This window comes from Nothoprocta perdicaria, unplaced genomic scaffold (assembly GCF_003342845.1).
Source record: "Nothoprocta perdicaria isolate Ctin4 unplaced genomic scaffold, notPer1 scaffold_101, whole genome shotgun sequence".
NCBI classification, from domain to species: domain Eukaryota; kingdom Metazoa; phylum Chordata; class Aves; order Tinamiformes; family Tinamidae; genus Nothoprocta; species Nothoprocta perdicaria.
Window position 1 is genome coordinate 809,345 of NW_020454106.1, and position 16,263 is coordinate 825,607.

Below are 16,263 nucleotides of genomic sequence, written 5' to 3' on the forward strand. Positions count from 1 at the left end.
TTTGGAAGCTGGTCTCTGCTTGAGCAGAACAAAGTGCTAAATGTGCCTTCAGATTCATCCAAATGCTGAAAGATTGTATTTTGGAAATGAATTTAAACAAGGTGAAAATAAACTATATTGGAATACAAAGGGTTAGTCATAGCAAGTTACAGGAAAAATGAGCTTTAATAATTTCCTGACCTCCATCCGGCGGCATTTCGTGCCGTATCCCCACTGCCACGAACATAGAGTATTTTTAAACCAGGCTGTACAAAGTCCAGGAGAGAAAACAGGTTCTTTGTGTTTTTGTCAACAAAGACTTCAGAGACAATACGGAAAATTGCAAAAGCAGGAGATGGTGACGAGCTCAGAGGGAATCCCGTAGGAGCTGGAGGTAGAGAGAAGTTACAGGAGATTTATTTGCTTGAGTATTATTGCTTTGCTCAAAGCATAAATAAAAATGCAGTAAAGGACTTTTTTCTTTCTTTCTTTTTTTTTTTTTTTTTGTAAGTTAAAAATGATACCTAAAGTTGCATAACAATCTATGTTCCTCTGTGCTTGCTATGTCAAAGCATCAAAGCATAACATTAAAAACACAAAAAAACGCAATAATTTTTTTAAAAGATCCACTTTTCCTTCTTAAATATTGGGGTACATAGTTAAGCATATTAAATATGATTTCTCTGAATATTTAAAAAAATTCACTGGGAAGTCTACTTATCTGAAATCAGTTGTTAAAATATGAAGATGACAAAAATTCTGGTGGGTTATAAGTGGCAGCAGGAAAAAAAATCCTTATCTATCTTTCTATATATACACACACATATATCATCGATGTGTGCATATATGTGTGTTTTTATATAAATACAATTAGATTCCTATAGAAAATAAATGTCAAATTCTCCTAAATATGTAAATGCTACTTGTAAAAATACATATACACGATGCAATACTTCTAAAAAGCTAGAGAGATGTTGGATACAGGACAGAAAAGCTCTTAGGTGGCAAGTGAGTCTGGAATAGTCTTGCCCAGCACCCACAGACTAAGGTGGGAAGAAGGAAGGAAAAAAAAATATATGTATATAACATATATATATGTATATAGTATATATCTATATATCTGTATTTTTTTTATATATATATATAATATAGATATTTCCCTGTCCTGTTTGGTGTCTCCTCTGGCCTAGTACAAAGCATGAGCTCCTGTAGAGCATCCTAACACCTCCTGAAGATGCAGAGACACCGACCTGCACCACTGCATCCCTCCAGCCCTGGCTTTGGTTTTCTGCCTGTGCAGCCCCTAACACCAGATTTTTTCTTGCCTTTGAGCCCGTAGGGTTCCCCTTTTCACTGCCTGGAATAAGACCCAGGTTCTTCCCTTTTCAGCCTTCCCGCAGCCTTTCCCATTTTGGCTGCTGAATTTCAGCTGACTGATTAGATTTATTATTTATAGTTTATCGGGTGTTGGACTAGATGATCTCTAGAGGTCCCGTCCAACCTTAACCATTCTGTGATTCTGCATGACATATATATTTATATTCTATATTTATACATATTTCCAAAGTGGTGCATCTATTTCTGAAACTGGTGGAAAATATATTTTATCCCCATCCCTTCTTGGAGTAGGGGAGAAAACAACAACAACAAAGATCTTTCTTGTTAAGAGAAATTTTCCTATCCTGATGGCTTAGAACAGGAAATGAAACTTTCTCCTTGGATGAATTTTCTGGGCAGTTTGATCTTCCCATCAAAATCAGCCAAAATGGAGGGGTGAAAGTCAGTTAACAAATGTGTGGTAAAAAGAAAAGATGGATTTTCCAGACTAAAAGCTCCAAGGATGCTAGCAGGATAGAGGAGAGTGCAGGCGGGTGCTAGTGGGATGTTATTTGGGTGAAGGTGGGATGGAGAAGGAACACAGACAGGACGGAGGAGGGATGGAGACCAGATGTTGGTAGGATGGAGATGGTAGCAGGATGAAGGCGGGAAAGAAATGGCATAGGCGAGTGATTCAATTAGGGAAGAGCTGGAGGTGAGATGCAGATGAGGAGCAGAGAGGATGGAAGCAGGATAGAGGCTTGGTGGCTGTGAGACGCAGTCAGTATGGATGCAAAATAGCACCGTGGTGGAGGTGGGACATAGTTAGGACAGGTGGTAGGATGGAAGCAAGGTGAAGGTGGGATGGAATTAGGCTGGAGGTAAGATGGAAGCAGGATGAAGGTGGGATATAAGTGAGATGGGATGGAATTCAAATGGAGGTAGAATGGAAGGATGAAGGTGGGGTAGAGCTGAGATGCAGTTAGGTAGGATGGAGGTGGGATGGAAGCAGGGTGAAGATGGGATGCAGGTAAGATGGAAGGAAGATTAAGGTGGGATGGAGGTAGGATGGAAGCAGGGTGAAGATGGGACGGAGATGACACTGTTAGGTAGGATGGAGGTGGGATGGAAGCAGGGTGAAGATGGGACGGAGATGACACTGTTAGGTAGGATGGAGGTGGGATGGAAGCAGGGTGAAGATAGAAAGGAGGCAGGATGCAAACACGATGGAAGCAAGGTGAACATGTATGATGAAGCCGGGATGGAAGCAGGATGGCGGTGGGATGCAAGCACGAAGGAGGTGGGAGAGAAGACGGAGTCAGCGGGGATGCAGGTGCGGTGTGAGCGAGGTACAGGTGGGATGGAGACGGGATGCAGCTGGGTTGGATACGGACAGCGGGACGGAGCGGGAGGTGGGATAGAGGCGGGACGGGGCGGGATGAGGCGGGACACGCGCGGGACGGGGCGGGACGGGGCGGGACACGGGCGGGACGGAGCGCGGTGACTCAGGCGCAGGAGCCGCGCGCCGCCGTGACTCACGTCGGGGCGGGCCCGCAGCGCCGGCGCTTAAGGAGCGCGGCGGGCACGGGTGGCGCGCGACGGGGGCAGGTAAAGGCTGTGGGTCTGTTCGGTGTTTGCATCACGTTTATTTGCGTGCATTTATTTCTGTGCGTTTCTTTTCGGGGCGGGGGGAGGAGGGAATAGGCGCGCGCAGGATGGGGCCGGGGCCTTCGCCGCTTCTTTGCTCTGCCGGAGCCCTGCGCGGTGCTTTGCGCCCGCCGATCCCGGGCAGTGTGGGGTGGGAATTGGGATAAGGTCCCTCCGGCTCCTGGAAGGGCTTTTTCTGTCCTCTTTCCCCGGGGGTCGCTGCCCGATCGTCCCGGCTGTGGCGGGGGCTCTGAGCGGCCTCGATGTCTCGGAGAAGGTTGTTGAGCAGAGGGGCTGCGGGGACACGGGCTGTTTGGTGCAGATTGGGGTGTTTTTTAGCCGTTGCCCGGATGCTGGCGGGGGGGGCGCGTGATGTTTTGCTGCAGGGGAGGCTCCCAGAGCTCCAGTTCCTGGAAGCGGAGCAGGGGGAGGAGAGAGAGGAAATGTTGTCTCCCTAATGAAGGCTGAGAGAAAACAGGCCTGCTCGTCAGCTGACGCTGCGGGGCCGGGGCTGGCACCGCCGGAGCGCTTTGGGGAGCATCCCGTGACGCCTGCGGCTCCTGGCGCTGCTGCTGCAGCTCGGAGATGGCTCTGGGAAACGCTGCTTCATTCCTGCCTGTGCGGTGGTCTGCGTGGTGCGTGCCAAGCACGGCCCTGATGCAGCAAAATGCCCCTCCTCGCCGTGCTTCCCTTCAGCTTGCACAGCTGAGAGTGTTTCTCGGGGCTGTAAATCAAAACATTTCTGTTGTGAAGTCTGTTGCAACAGCTGAGGTCTTGTGCAAGGCTGGTTTATGGATCAATCTCCATGAAAAGCTTCTCTGAGGAAGAAAAAAAGTGCAGCTCCATTAGGGAGGATTGTGGCAGTTTCTGTTAAGGCAAGTGGTATGAATGACCATGGCAACTTGTCCCATGGGGTTTTTGTGTGTTTGCACTGTTCTTGTTGCCTTTTGTTGGTGGTTGTTGTTGGCCATCCAGCCTGTGCTGATGACTTGGCTTCTCTGAAGAGAGATGGGGGTGGGGAGGAGTGGCTCGTGCATCTTGAAAGCAAAAAGGAGGGGGAAGGGACAGTGCTTTGAGCTTTGATAGTCACGATGCTGGTGAAGTCACCTGGGCAAAGGTTCCTTGCAGTCTGCATGGGATGCCAGCCTGAACTGGCAGCAGATCAAACCAAGCAGGGCTGCTTTATTTACACACTTGCTTTATTGTGGCTCAGAGTCATGCATAAATATGGACAGCTGTGGCAGCACTGGCCGCAACCCAGGGCAGAGCTCCTCTTGAGGAAGAGGTTTTGCAGCTTGAGGAGGCCGTGTGACTTGGGTTTTGCTGAGCGCCTGCAGCCCTGGAGGGGTGATGAGCTATAGCTGCAAGGGTGAGACAGCCTTTATCGTCCTCAGACTGGTAAATAGTTGGTGAGTGTCTCTGTCTGTGCCCTGAGGTGTTTGGTCTGGGCATGTGAATCAGCTGAGAACTGCTTCTGGGTGTGACTCGTGGCCTGGCCTACCTGAAGCTGGTCATATGAGCTGTGCTTTTAATAGTCCCTTTGCATGCAAAATAAGCATGGGGGAAGGAGTGCAGAGAAATCCTTAGTCAGGTGGGGAAGGTGCTCTTATTTTTGGGCAAGCTGCAGAAGATGCTTCTGGTAGACCCCTGCAGGTAGGGATGCTGTGAACTGCACAGAAGTTTGACTGGGGTCTCCTGTTGCAATCTGGAGATAAAGGCACCTCTCCTTTGATGGCTCAGCAATGTGGGAGAAGGTAACACGACCCTCAGACTTGCTCTTTACTCTGGTTTAATGTGATCTGGGTCTCTCCCTGAGCAGGGGGCAGCCTCTAGCATCAACATCCACCAGGGATGGTGATGGGTGATCAGTCTCCTCCTTCCCTTGGGCTTGTACCATCGCAGATGGCAGCAGGAGGTGCAGAGGGACTGCAGGTGGGTGGCAGCACCAGCTGCCTCCATCTCACTGCGGGTGCTGTCTCCTCACATGCTCTCAATGGCTTGCAGCAGAACAGTCTCCCTGGGTAGCAGCTCGAGAGCTCTGCTTGTAAGGCCAAAATTCCCCTTAAAGAGAATCCAGAAGGCTGGATCACATCCAGCTGCTGCAGTCTGGGTCTTGCTTTGAGTCTGCTGTGTGATTGGTTGTGGGTAGCCACTTTCTGGAGGTGATTTTTATTTCTTTATATATATTTTTTTTTTGCTTTCCCTCCGAGGGACTGCACTAAGATGCTTTGGATCCCAAAGCCCATGTCAGGGGACTTTCATCTCCCAAGTACACAACCCAAGCAGAGCTAGAACAGCTCTGGGGGGGTTGACTACAACCTCCAAACATCTCCCTGGAGTCTGGAGAGGTGGCTTGGATGAGGTTACTCTGTAAGAAGAAGTTAAATAGCTTCTTTTTTCCTGCCTGTTCAACCATATTCTTGAGATAAGAGGCCATTAGGCCTGTGAAGATGACCTTTGTCAGAGTCATCCTCAAGCTATGAGGCTGTGGGTTGTGTGCATCTAGGCTGGATCTGCTGCATTTGGCATTCTGAGATCTCGTGTGTAGGTGGCCTGCCCTAATGCATGGGCAAGTGTTGCAGCAGTAGGTTGTTGAATCCATTTGGTTCCTTGGAGGGCAGGGCCTGTATTTGAAGGCTCAGTGTCCTGTGCTTAGACACAGGGTGACCCTCTGGGGCAGAGGACAAGGGATTTTAGTAATAAGTCTCTCTGAAACCAGCCCTTTCTTGAAAGAAGAGCTTTAGCTGCCTCCACTGCATGTCTCTACCCAGGCTTGGTTTTTGTACTGCTCTCTGGGCTCCTTTGGTGTCTTTCAAATTTGCGTTGAAGCTTTAGGAAGGAAATGGGGTGGTAACTGCCTGCAGAGCAGCAGCATGTGTGGGAGAGATAGTGATGGTGGGGAAATACTTGCAAGATAAAGGTGTCATGTGAAGCGTCTTGGCCTTATCTGTGGGGAAAGGGCATGATCAGAGAAGGCAGCAGCTCTGCTTTTACTTCTGCTTTGCCTTTTGGTGCCTGTTGGCTGGCATGGCGGGCCAGCTGCATGTGACTCTATGTCCTGCAGTCGTCTGCAGAAATTGGTCCCGCAAGTCCCATTCTTGCTCTATATATAGACCTGCCATGAGCAGAGTCCTTGTTTCTCCCTGTGTTGCCACCACTGAAACAAATCACATGAGCTCAAAGGGGTTCCCCCTTCCTTTTCCTCTTAAAACTTGGGATATTCCATGTAATCCAGCAGTGACCTAAGAGCTTGGAGTGTCAGCCTCCCCAAACCTTCTGGCACAGGGAATTTGGCCAGAGACTTTTCTATGAAATTGGCTGGCTGGCTCCCAGCTAATGGGTTGCACTGGGAGCCGTAGCTGTTTTCTCCCACTGGTTTTGCTGGCTACAAGTTGCTTTTTGGGTTAAATCCAGTGCAGCAGTCAGTCTGCTTAAAATGCAGGTGCTGGTCAGGGCTGACAGTGTTGCAAAGAGGATATCCCCTTTCAGCTTGGTCTTGGGTTGACTGGCGCTCGCAGCTGACAGATCTGTGATCTTGTAACCTGAGGATGCAAAAACCCTTCTGAGGCTGCTGGTCTGGAGCCCTCGGCAAAGAGCCTTTTGGAATATCATCAAATTTGCAAGCATCCTCCTGAAAACAAACCTGCTTCAAGTGCTTTCAGGCCTCCAAAGTGCCTCTCTGCTGTGTTGTGGAAAATAAAAACCTTCCTGCTGGAAGGATAGAGGTGATCTAAAGACCGTAGAGGGAGTTTTTAAGCCTAATAGCTGAGCTATGATCCCCGTATCATTGGTAGTGGAGGTTTGGCTCTGCTGGTTGCCCACCAGGAGCCATGCAGGAATATGTGGCCTGATGTCTTCTCCTGGACATGGTCAGGCTGTTGCGCCAACGGATCTTGCAGAGGGATCAGACGCACTGTGATCTTGGAGATGTGGTGGTGGGAGCCCATCTTGTGCATGCAGTGGAGTTTGACCAAATTTTGGTGTTTCCCAGGCACTTGGAGCCTGGAGAGGATAGCAAATGTGCTGGGGTGGTATTGAAATGCTCTGGACCCAGCTCTCAGCTGTGGCCAGCTCAGTTTGTTCTTTGTTTTCAGGCCACATTTAAATGTAGTAAAATTAGCCTGTGGGTTTCCAGCATAGGTCTTCATTTTGAGTGTTGTGACTCTCTGGTGGGGCAGGCCCATTTTTTTTAGACCCATGTAACAGAAAGTAGGTGTCCCCTCCACAGTGAGGCCCAATAGACTTGTGGTCTCTCTTACTTAACCATCTGCAGAGACTCACCTGCAGTGCTTATGGCACAATGCAGGTCTATTCTGCATGCTGTAAAACTAGGAAGGTGGCAGGGATCCTGAGGAAGGGCTAGAGAAGATGCTTTGCACTATTAGAACTTGGACTGGTTGCCTGTAGGCTTTCTGTAGTTGTCAAAATGCACTAGCTTTAGAAATACTTAGTTTGTCTTGGTGTAACCTCCTTTTTGCTGTCTAAGTGGGAGAGCGTGGTGAGAAAAGAGGGCTTGAAGACCTTCCTGGAAGTGCTACAGAGTCCCTTGTCTGTGAGAAACTCCTAAGTAAATAAATTTATGTAAAAAAACTTCCACAGAGAACTGAGACTGAGAGTTTCTGAAACTCAACCAGCTTTTGAGCTGAGCATCCTGCCACAGGCACAAAGAGGCCATGTGAAAGTAAACGGGGGGGAAGCCCTTTTGTACGGTTAGCTGCAACCCACTGGGCTTGTAGCTGGCAGAAAGTAGGACACTCCTGCCGGGCTTTCGTCTCGGAAGGCTAAACTTGGCTGCGAGTGGGAGGAGGCAGCATGCTTGGAAATGTGTGTGTGCCCCTGCATCCCCTGCGTGAACCGGGCTGAGCAGAAAGCTGCTGGCAGCAGCTCTTTGCCCAGCTGCTTAGGCGTATTTGCCCAGAAGGGCTTAAGCCCAGCTCCTTGGAGGTGATTACTCACCAACACAACTAGGAATTAAGGACTGAGTGGCTCTGCTGACTCTGAGGTCTTGGGTTGCTGGCTGAACTGGAAGCTTGTTTGGGGCTGGTTGAGCTTCATTTAAGTGAGCAGGGAGGCTTTGGTGGAGGAGGATGCCCCAGAGTGTCTGCTGGGTGACTCCTATTCTGTGTGGACTTCTGATCAAGTTGGGTGCAGTGTCATGGACAAACATGAGTTGCTGTTTGGGTTGCAGGTGTGTGTCAAGGGTAGGGTGACCCAAGTTAAATAGGGCAGAACCAAGCAAGAAGAAATGGATCCTCTCCTCAAACCACCCTCTAGACAGAGTATTCCACTGCATGCATGAGCTGAACTGGGGTGGTGCAAGGTGACCTAGAGGTGAGGCTGTAGATTCTCCTCTTAGCACACTTCGAACTTGAGTTACTGAAAGGTGTTGCTGAACTGAGGGGTGTGCAGTTTCTGAAACTGAACCTGTATCTATGCTGTGGTGGTGCTTGTGCTTCTGTGTGAGAGTTGGGAGGCCTGTGCCTGACCCGAACGTGCTCCTGGATTTCCCCTGTGTTTCTGTTCCCTTGTCTCAGACTTTACTGGCACCCTGAGTCAGGTGCTGTGGCTTCAAACCTCCCTTGTGGAAAAGTCCTGTATGGGAAGGGAGCATAAACTGCAGCAATGGGTTGTTCTTGTAGTACTTGGATCCCCTCTGTGAGCAAGAGTCCCTTTCAATGGGGTTGTGACCATGTTTTGGGTCCCTGAGGGTAGCAGACTGGCCAAAAATGAGTCTGTCAAGGCCATAAATGTGATTTGGGAGGGATCCCCTCAAAGACAAATGCTGTGCAAGGGCAGCAGGCTACCAACCCCATGAAGGCTGCAGCTCTGCATGGGTCTGATGGGGCATGGAGGGAAGGAAACCCTTATTGTTTCCCTTAGCTCTTTCATTTTGTGTAAGGCCCTCCAAGCTGAAATGCGCACATCTGCCTCAAAAACAACTTTCCTGCTGCTACTCATCCTGCAGTGTTCAACCAAACAGCACTGCCCTGTCTGATTTCTTCTGAGCTGCAGGAAGGGAGATCTGATCTGGGTAGATCAGATTGGTGGGGACTTTGTGTGGGCTTGTGTTTTAGCTTCCTCTGTGTTGCTGATAAGAAGCTGTTGGCAGCCCTGCCAAGCCCTGTTGGATCCCGCTCACAGTAGAGCATCTAGGCCTGGGCTTGGGGTGTTTTTCCCCTCTGGTGTTCAGGCAAATGATAATGAAATTGCCTTGCAGGTGGGAGGACCTGAGCTGAAGCCAAGATGTGGCAGTCCGTGTCTGTGCTGTGTGTCCTGGTGGCCTTTGCCAATGCCCGGAGCATTCCCTACTACCCACCCCTCTCCAGCGACTTGGTCAACCACATAAACAAGCTCAACACCACCTGGAAGGTGAGTGCAGGGGGCTTTTGGGATGGTTTGTGGAACCAGCTCCCCATGGGAAGTGACAGCTGTGATGTGATGTCCCCTCATGGTGCTTGCATCCAACCAGCCTCTCCAGTGAGAGGATTCCTGCAGTGGTGACTGTTCCACCTTCTCCTTGGAGCAGAGCATTGATGAGTTTGTAGGCTAGGAGTAATGATGAGAGCGGAAACTGGAAAGAGGAGGCTGGAAGCAAGCAATGTATTGGTAACTGGGGTGGCCAGAGCCTGGAGTTGGACTTTTTGGCCACAGAGTCCTGCTTCTGGAAAAAGATGTATTTCCCTATCCCTGTTGGCAGTTTGGCTCTTGTCCCTTGGGTTTTGAAAGCAAATTTGAGACACAGGCTGGGTTGGAGGGAGATGTGGAGGCTGATGAAGGTAGCTGTGAAGACTGGTGCTCAGTCACCCTGTCTCTTCTCAGGCAGGGCACAACTTCCACAACACCGACATGAGCTATGTGAAGAAGCTCTGTGGCACCTTCCTGGGTGGGCCCAAGCTCCCCACCAGGTGAGTGATCGGAGAAGGGAAGGTGGTGGCCCCACAAAAGCTTGTGCAGATGCTCCCCTATGAGTCTGGGTGGGTGAAAGCCCTTCCCTATGGGCTCTGAGCAGGGTTCCTCTGCAGAAGGGTGCTCTGGGGTGGGTGCTTCATTTGCAAAACCTCCTCTATGTGAAGGCAGTGCAAGATCCTTGGTCTTACAAGCTACCAGGGCTGGGAGGAAGAGTGAGCAAGGCAAATTCCACCCCACAGACAAGCTTGGGGCTTCAGAAGGCTGTCAGAGCTCAGCCTGCCCCAAAAAGGATAATTTCTGGAAAGCCCTTTTTCATCTGTTGTAGTAGCAAACAGCCTGGTGGCAGGAAGAGGTTGAGCCTAGGAACAAACTTGTGGCAAGTGTCCCTGCTGTGTTCTGTGGGGCGCTGGAGCAATCATCTAACTCGTAATTGTCAAATTGGAAAATACCAGGGAGCTGTTGACCCCATCTGAGGGCTTCAGATGTATTTACTTTCCTTCACTAAGCAAACAAGTGTTCCAAGTGTTCTGGCCTAGGAGCACTTGTCCTCTCGGTCCCCTTCAGGGGAGCTTGGAGAGACCTCTGCACCCAGATCTATTGCATTTCCTATAACAAGCCTGCCTCTTCTCACAGGGTGGATTTTGCTGCAGATATAGACCTGCCAGATAACTTCGACTCGCGGAAGCAGTGGCCCAACTGCCCGACCATCAATGAGATAAGAGACCAGGGCTCCTGCGGCTCGTGCTGGGTGAGAGCATTTTGTTGGCTGCTGTTGCATGGTTGTGACGGTGTTTGTGCAGAAAGTGAGTGTGCTGCTGAGTTTGCTGATGGACGGTGTAGATTGCTTGTATGTCTCCTCCTCCTGGAACCTGCCCGGAGTCTGTGGACCAAGTGAGACTTCCTCCAGCGCATGCAGCAGCAGATATTGGCCCTGTTGCTGCTTTGCTGTCTGCACAAGTTTCCTTGCGGGTCTGTGAGCTCCTAACCCTGCTGTCCACCATGGCTTGGATCTGATGCTTCAATGCAACATGCAGGAGGGAGCGCCTGCCCTGCTCCAGCCTTGACCTTCAAAGCCTTGGTGTGCAGGTGATGGGGTTGGATGCAGTGTCTGAGCATCTTGCATGTGTGTGTTCCCTGGCCTTGCTCTGCTGCACAGCAGCTCACCTTGCTTCATGCCACTGCAGACGATGGGACAGGAGGGTGTTTTTGTTGTTCCCATGACCAGCATGTGATGCTCTTGGTTTGTTTTTGTTTTTTTTCTTTGTCTGCAGGCCTTTGGTGCTGTAGAAGCCATTTCAGACAGAATCTGTGTTCATACCAATGCCAAGGTGAACGTGGAGGTCTCTGCAGAAGACTTGCTGTCATGCTGTGGCTTTGAGTGTGGCATGGGGTGAGCTACTACTGATCTCCATGCCTTTAAAAGGGCGATGGGAGAAGATAGCACTAGTGTCCTTCAGCTCAAGCCCTATTTCAGCCCTGACTTGCTTGTCCTGTGCTCCCTAACTTACAGGAAGCTCAATCAGTGGCTAATGATAGATGCTGGAATTAGGTGGTACCATAAAGCCTACTGTGCAGCCTAAGGATCTGACTGGGTCATGTCCTTTGTCCAGCAACTGCATGATGATGTCTGGTTTAGCGAGTACATAGAGATGCTTTCTCATGCTTACTTTTAGTGGCTGCCCAAGCCAAAGAAGGGATCTTCTGGTAGCCCCAAAGTCTTGATCTTCAGGTCCCCCACTGGGGAGCTGGGTTGAGGCTCCAGGTTGTTGTTTGGTTTCTGCTGTTCCTGGGGACAGAGGTTCAAGGACCTCGTGAGGAGGATCCTAGAAAAGGAGGCATTGTGGCTTTAGCATCTAGAGTTTTGGATGCTCTTTTAGAGTCTTCCTGCCTGGAACTCCACGTCTCCATGTGTCAAGGTGTAGAAATCCTGGGAAAGAGGGAGATGCACTTAAGGGAGACCCAGCTAGAGAAAGCTTCTGTTTAGCCACCTGGAGGTGGCTCATTTCTCTATCTTTCCCCCAAAAGGCTCTGAGCAGGCCTGAGCTGACAAAGTTGCTGCTTTTCTGCAGGTGCAATGGTGGTTATCCTTCTGGGGCATGGAGGTACTGGACAGAGAGGGGCCTTGTGTCTGGGGGTCTCTACGACTCGCACGTAGGTAAGTCCTGGCATGTACCCCTTGGAAAAGGAAAGAGGAGCATCTCTGGATGGTTGCAGCTCAGCTTTATCCTTCACCTTTCTTTTGGGTGCCGGTTTGAATCTTCATAGCTGCTGCTGTCCCCATGGATCCTCCTGATGAACCTGGGACAACAGGTTCCGAGCAGCACCTAATTGCAGTTGACTTATCCGGGAATGCAGCACAGCAGTCGCAGCTCTACAAAACCTCCTGCTTTCTATGATTAAAAGGGCCAAAAGAGGCCAGGAAAAAAGTTAATGAGGGAAGGAGTGTTCCTACTGTATTGCGCTCAGAAAAAGCACCCTGTCTCCTTGTGTCATGGCCACAAGCCATATATTTCCATCTTTCTTGTGGCATTGTCAAGACCGAGCTGGTGGAAAGAAACCTGAAGGCAGCCCCCTTTATCAGCACAATCTGGTCCCTGCTCTCGCATGGCTATTGGGGACACTGGTGGCGTAGGCTTGAGGAGAGGCTTAACACCCTTGCTCTCAACAGGTTGCCGTCCCTACTCCATCCCTCCTTGCGAGCACCACGTCAACGGCTCCCGGCCACCATGCACGGGGGAAGGTGGGGACACCCCCAGGTGCCAGCGGCGCTGCGAACCAGGCTACTCGCCTTCCTACAAGGAGGACAAGCACTACGGTAAGGGAGGTGGCTACTGATAGAGCCCTGCTCCTCATGCAGTGCAGCTCCAGAGCTGGCCTAGTAGGTCTTCAGGGTAGTTGAGGACAGGCCTCTTCCCAAGCTGTTTTATAGGCAAATTCTGTCTCTGGCACATCCTTAGGACCAGTGTTTCTGAAGCCAAGTATGGGCTGGGAAGATGCATCATCTTTACATTTTAACAAGGGAAACTCTTTTGATGCCTTCTTCAAGCTCTGATGCTCTGCCTGAGCCCTCAGACTTGGGAGCTGGAGCAGGTCCCATCACTCATGGGAGTCCCCAATACCCATCTGGTGTGAGATCTCATAGCTGCAACGTTGCTTGTGAAGAAGTGACTCCATGAACTGCTCTGACAGGGTGCAAAGGAGATGGTTTTGAGTCTTGTAGGGGTCTGACTTGACCTTTTCCCTCCTTTCCCTCTTGGTGGTGGCTGGGATCTTAAATGGGCAATTTGGTTGCTTACTGGAGTTCTTGATTTTGCTGAAGGCTTAGGTATGTACTATCTGCTCTGGCTTGGTCAGGTGGTGAAAGGGAAGGGCAGAAGAAACCTCAGAGTGAAAGTTTGGTCCTTCACCTCCCACTTAAGAAACCCCTTCTGGGTGATGTTGCTTATGAGTGACACTTATCTTCCATTTTTGAGATTAGTTATGTACAAGGATAACTTCTTCCCCTGCTGAATGTGTCTGGAATAGATATTTGGGTATAAAATATGGCTGCTGTGCTCAATGCTCCCTTTTGAAGAAAGGATGAGCAGACTTTTCGTGCCTTGTATCTTGGGCAGTTGTATTTGACTCCTTGACTTAGCCTTCTTCCACACTTGCATTAAGCAGTCACAGTGTAGCTGTCCCAAATCTGGGTGATCTGACAATGTCACACTAACAATAGGATTTCTTCCTCCCTAGGCATCACATCTTATGGTGTCCCTCATAGCGAGAAGGAGATCATGGCTGAGATCTACAAGAATGGCCCAGTGGAAGGAGCCTTTATTGTCTACGAGGACTTCCTCATGTACAAGTCTGGTGAGTGACGTATACTGATGCATCAGCACAAAACAACTTGCATGCCCTGTTCTCTGCTGTATTTTTCCTGAGGCTTAATGTGGTCAGTTTTCCCAAAATATTCATTCATGAAGCCAAGGTTCTTTGGAGGGGTTTTCAAGTCTGCATTGGGTGAAGAAGATGCAAGAAGGCTCCTACAGTTGTCCTTCCAAAAGCTTCATGAAGTTAAATGCATTTGCATCAGAAGCTTAACAAAAAAAAAAAAAAAGGCTCTTGGTTGTTCTGTTAGGGTTTTTGGTATCGAGCACCTAAAAGCTGGCAGTGTACGTGGAAGGACAGGGGGTGGTTGGTGAGCTCCTGTCTTGTGTTGTCCTGCAGGGGTGTACCAGCACGTGTCTGGGGAGCAGGTTGGAGGCCACGCGATCCGGATCCTCGGATGGGGGGTGGAAAACGGCACTCCTTACTGGCTGGCTGCGAACTCCTGGAATACCGACTGGGGCGATAATGGTGAGGCACTGGGCATGACCACCTCTAATGGAAACGTGTGGGATTTTGAGCCTTACGTGGCCCTAGCTGTGGGGAGGAGACTAAGTTGTCCTTCCTGTGCTTCCAGGTTTCTTCAAAATCCTCCGGGGAGAGGACCACTGTGGCATTGAGTCGGAGATCGTGGCTGGCATCCCCAGTACGATGCAATATTGGAAGAAGATGTAAAGTTCCTCTTGCACTGCTGTCGACTTGATCAAATCACAAATAATCCTGAGTCCCTGATGCTTTTAACTGATAGGTTGGGTGCAGAGCCCCCACTCTAAGAGACTATAGTTGAGGTAACTTTATTAAAGCTTTTATCTTTTTTGTTTTGTTTTTTGTTTTTTTTTTTTTTTGTTTTTAATTATGGTGGAGCTGGAGGCAACTGATATTTGAGCTGTTCTCTGCAGGCCCCTTGCTTCTGGTGCTTGTGGAATTGGGACATCCCTGCTCAGAGGTGTTCCATGTTTCATGCCACGGTGTTTGGTTAGCTTGAATTTCTTGAATCCAGCCCAATATAGCAGAGGGAGCAGCAGCTCTGTGCTGGGGGTAGGGACTTGGCAGTAGGGCAGTGGAGACCAAATCCCCTTGGGAAACTTCCAGGCACAACTTGTGCATTCCTGGCTGGAGGGACCTCTTTGGTGCCTGCCCTGAGCAAAGAGGGCATGTGGAGAGCATGATAAGTGGTTAAACCTACATCTACTACTGACAAACTGACTTTCTTGACGTCACAGGCAGGAGAAGCTTTAGCTCCAGCCCCACAAGTCCCTTGTGAATTGCTTGCTTGGCTCTGTAAACCACTTGTTTCTCAGCTGGTTTTTTCCCTGCTGCTGTAGCCTGGGGTTCTTGAGCTTAGGGAAGGGCCTGCCCAGAGCTCCCTGAGCCCTTGATCAAATGCCCTGCAGCACTGGGATGTGTGCTGGGAAGGACTAGCAGTACCATGCAGTCCAGCTCGGTGTGCTTTGGGTCACGGTGTTGGGAGGCTGCTGCAGCTGAAGGGAGTGGGGAGGGGTGTCCTGGACCTGCAAATGCGGAGGCAGCAGAAGAGGGATGCTCTGTAAACCTAGCTTGGGGGGTCCTGCAGAAGCTTAGAGGCATCTTGCTGCCATGTACAAAACTAAAGCTTTTTTGTTTGTTTTTAAAGCTGTGGGCATTAAGGAAAATTATTTTTGTTACTGGGGGGGAGGTTTAGTAGCTGTGTAGGAGGAATCTTGTGATTTGCCAACACTAATACAGCACAATAGCTTTTATGCACAAGGTATGCTGCAGCAAGCCTGAAATGGGTAAAGCAGGCCCTCCCTTTCACTGTATAAATAGCCCCTGACCTCTGCTTACTCGAGCAGCAGTGAGACAGAGCTTTGGTGTATGTGAATGGAACAACTGTGCCAATAAAGGATTTCTCCACTAACTTGTGTCCTGGCCCTTGGGACTAGGGGCTAATGAGAACTGAGGGGTTGGTTGTGGTGCCTTGTGTTTCTGATGAGAGGTTGGGTGAGTAAGCAATCACGGAATGGTTGAGGTTGGAAGGGACCTCTAGAAATCATCTACATGGCTTCTGAAGATCTCCAGGGACTTCCCATCTCTCTGGGCAGCTTCTTCCAGGGTTCTGTCACCTTCATATCAGCTGATCTGGTCTATGCACTTCTGGGAGCTTCTTTTGAGTCCAAAACCTACCTCAGATCAGTCTTGGGCTTTGCCTCTTTTGGAAGCCAGGTGAGACTTTCTCCCTGCATGCAATTGCAGCTAGTCTCAGTCCTGTCCTCTTGACAATGGTGATAGGGTTATTGTGGAGGAGGTGTGTGCAGTCCCTGCTCAGGCTTGTACTGACTCTGGGGCTGAGGTAGAAGGTGCTTTACCAGAGGCAAGGATGAAGTTAGGACTGCAGGTTCTGTATCTCTGCAGGTTGTGCATCCACTTAAAAGTTCTGCCCTATGCACTTGAGGAAGGAAAAAAAAACCCTCAAGGCTTTGCTTTTTTTTTCAAGAAAACTTTAATTTTAACAAGACAGGAAGCTGCACAAAGAGCTACTGCAGTTTTTTTCTTCCTTGAACAAAA

At 49.7% G+C, this 16,263-nt stretch overlaps 1 protein-coding gene across 1 annotated transcript; it reads left to right on the forward strand.

Moving 5' to 3' along the window:
• Positions 1-2,843: 2,843 nt before the first annotated feature.
• On the forward strand, positions 2,844-15,538 carry CTSB (cathepsin B). The gene is made up of 10 exons (XM_026040782.1): positions 2,844-2,904; positions 9,161-9,312; positions 9,763-9,848; positions 10,486-10,600; positions 11,124-11,242; positions 11,922-12,007; positions 12,521-12,667; positions 13,588-13,704; positions 14,062-14,190; positions 14,297-15,538. The coding sequence occupies exons 2-10, from the start codon at positions 9,187-9,189 to the stop codon at positions 14,392-14,394; spliced, it is 1,023 nt and encodes a 340-aa protein (XP_025896567.1). The 5' UTR covers positions 2,844-2,904; positions 9,161-9,186; the 3' UTR covers positions 14,395-15,538.
• The last annotated feature ends 725 nt before the right edge of the window (positions 15,539-16,263 follow it).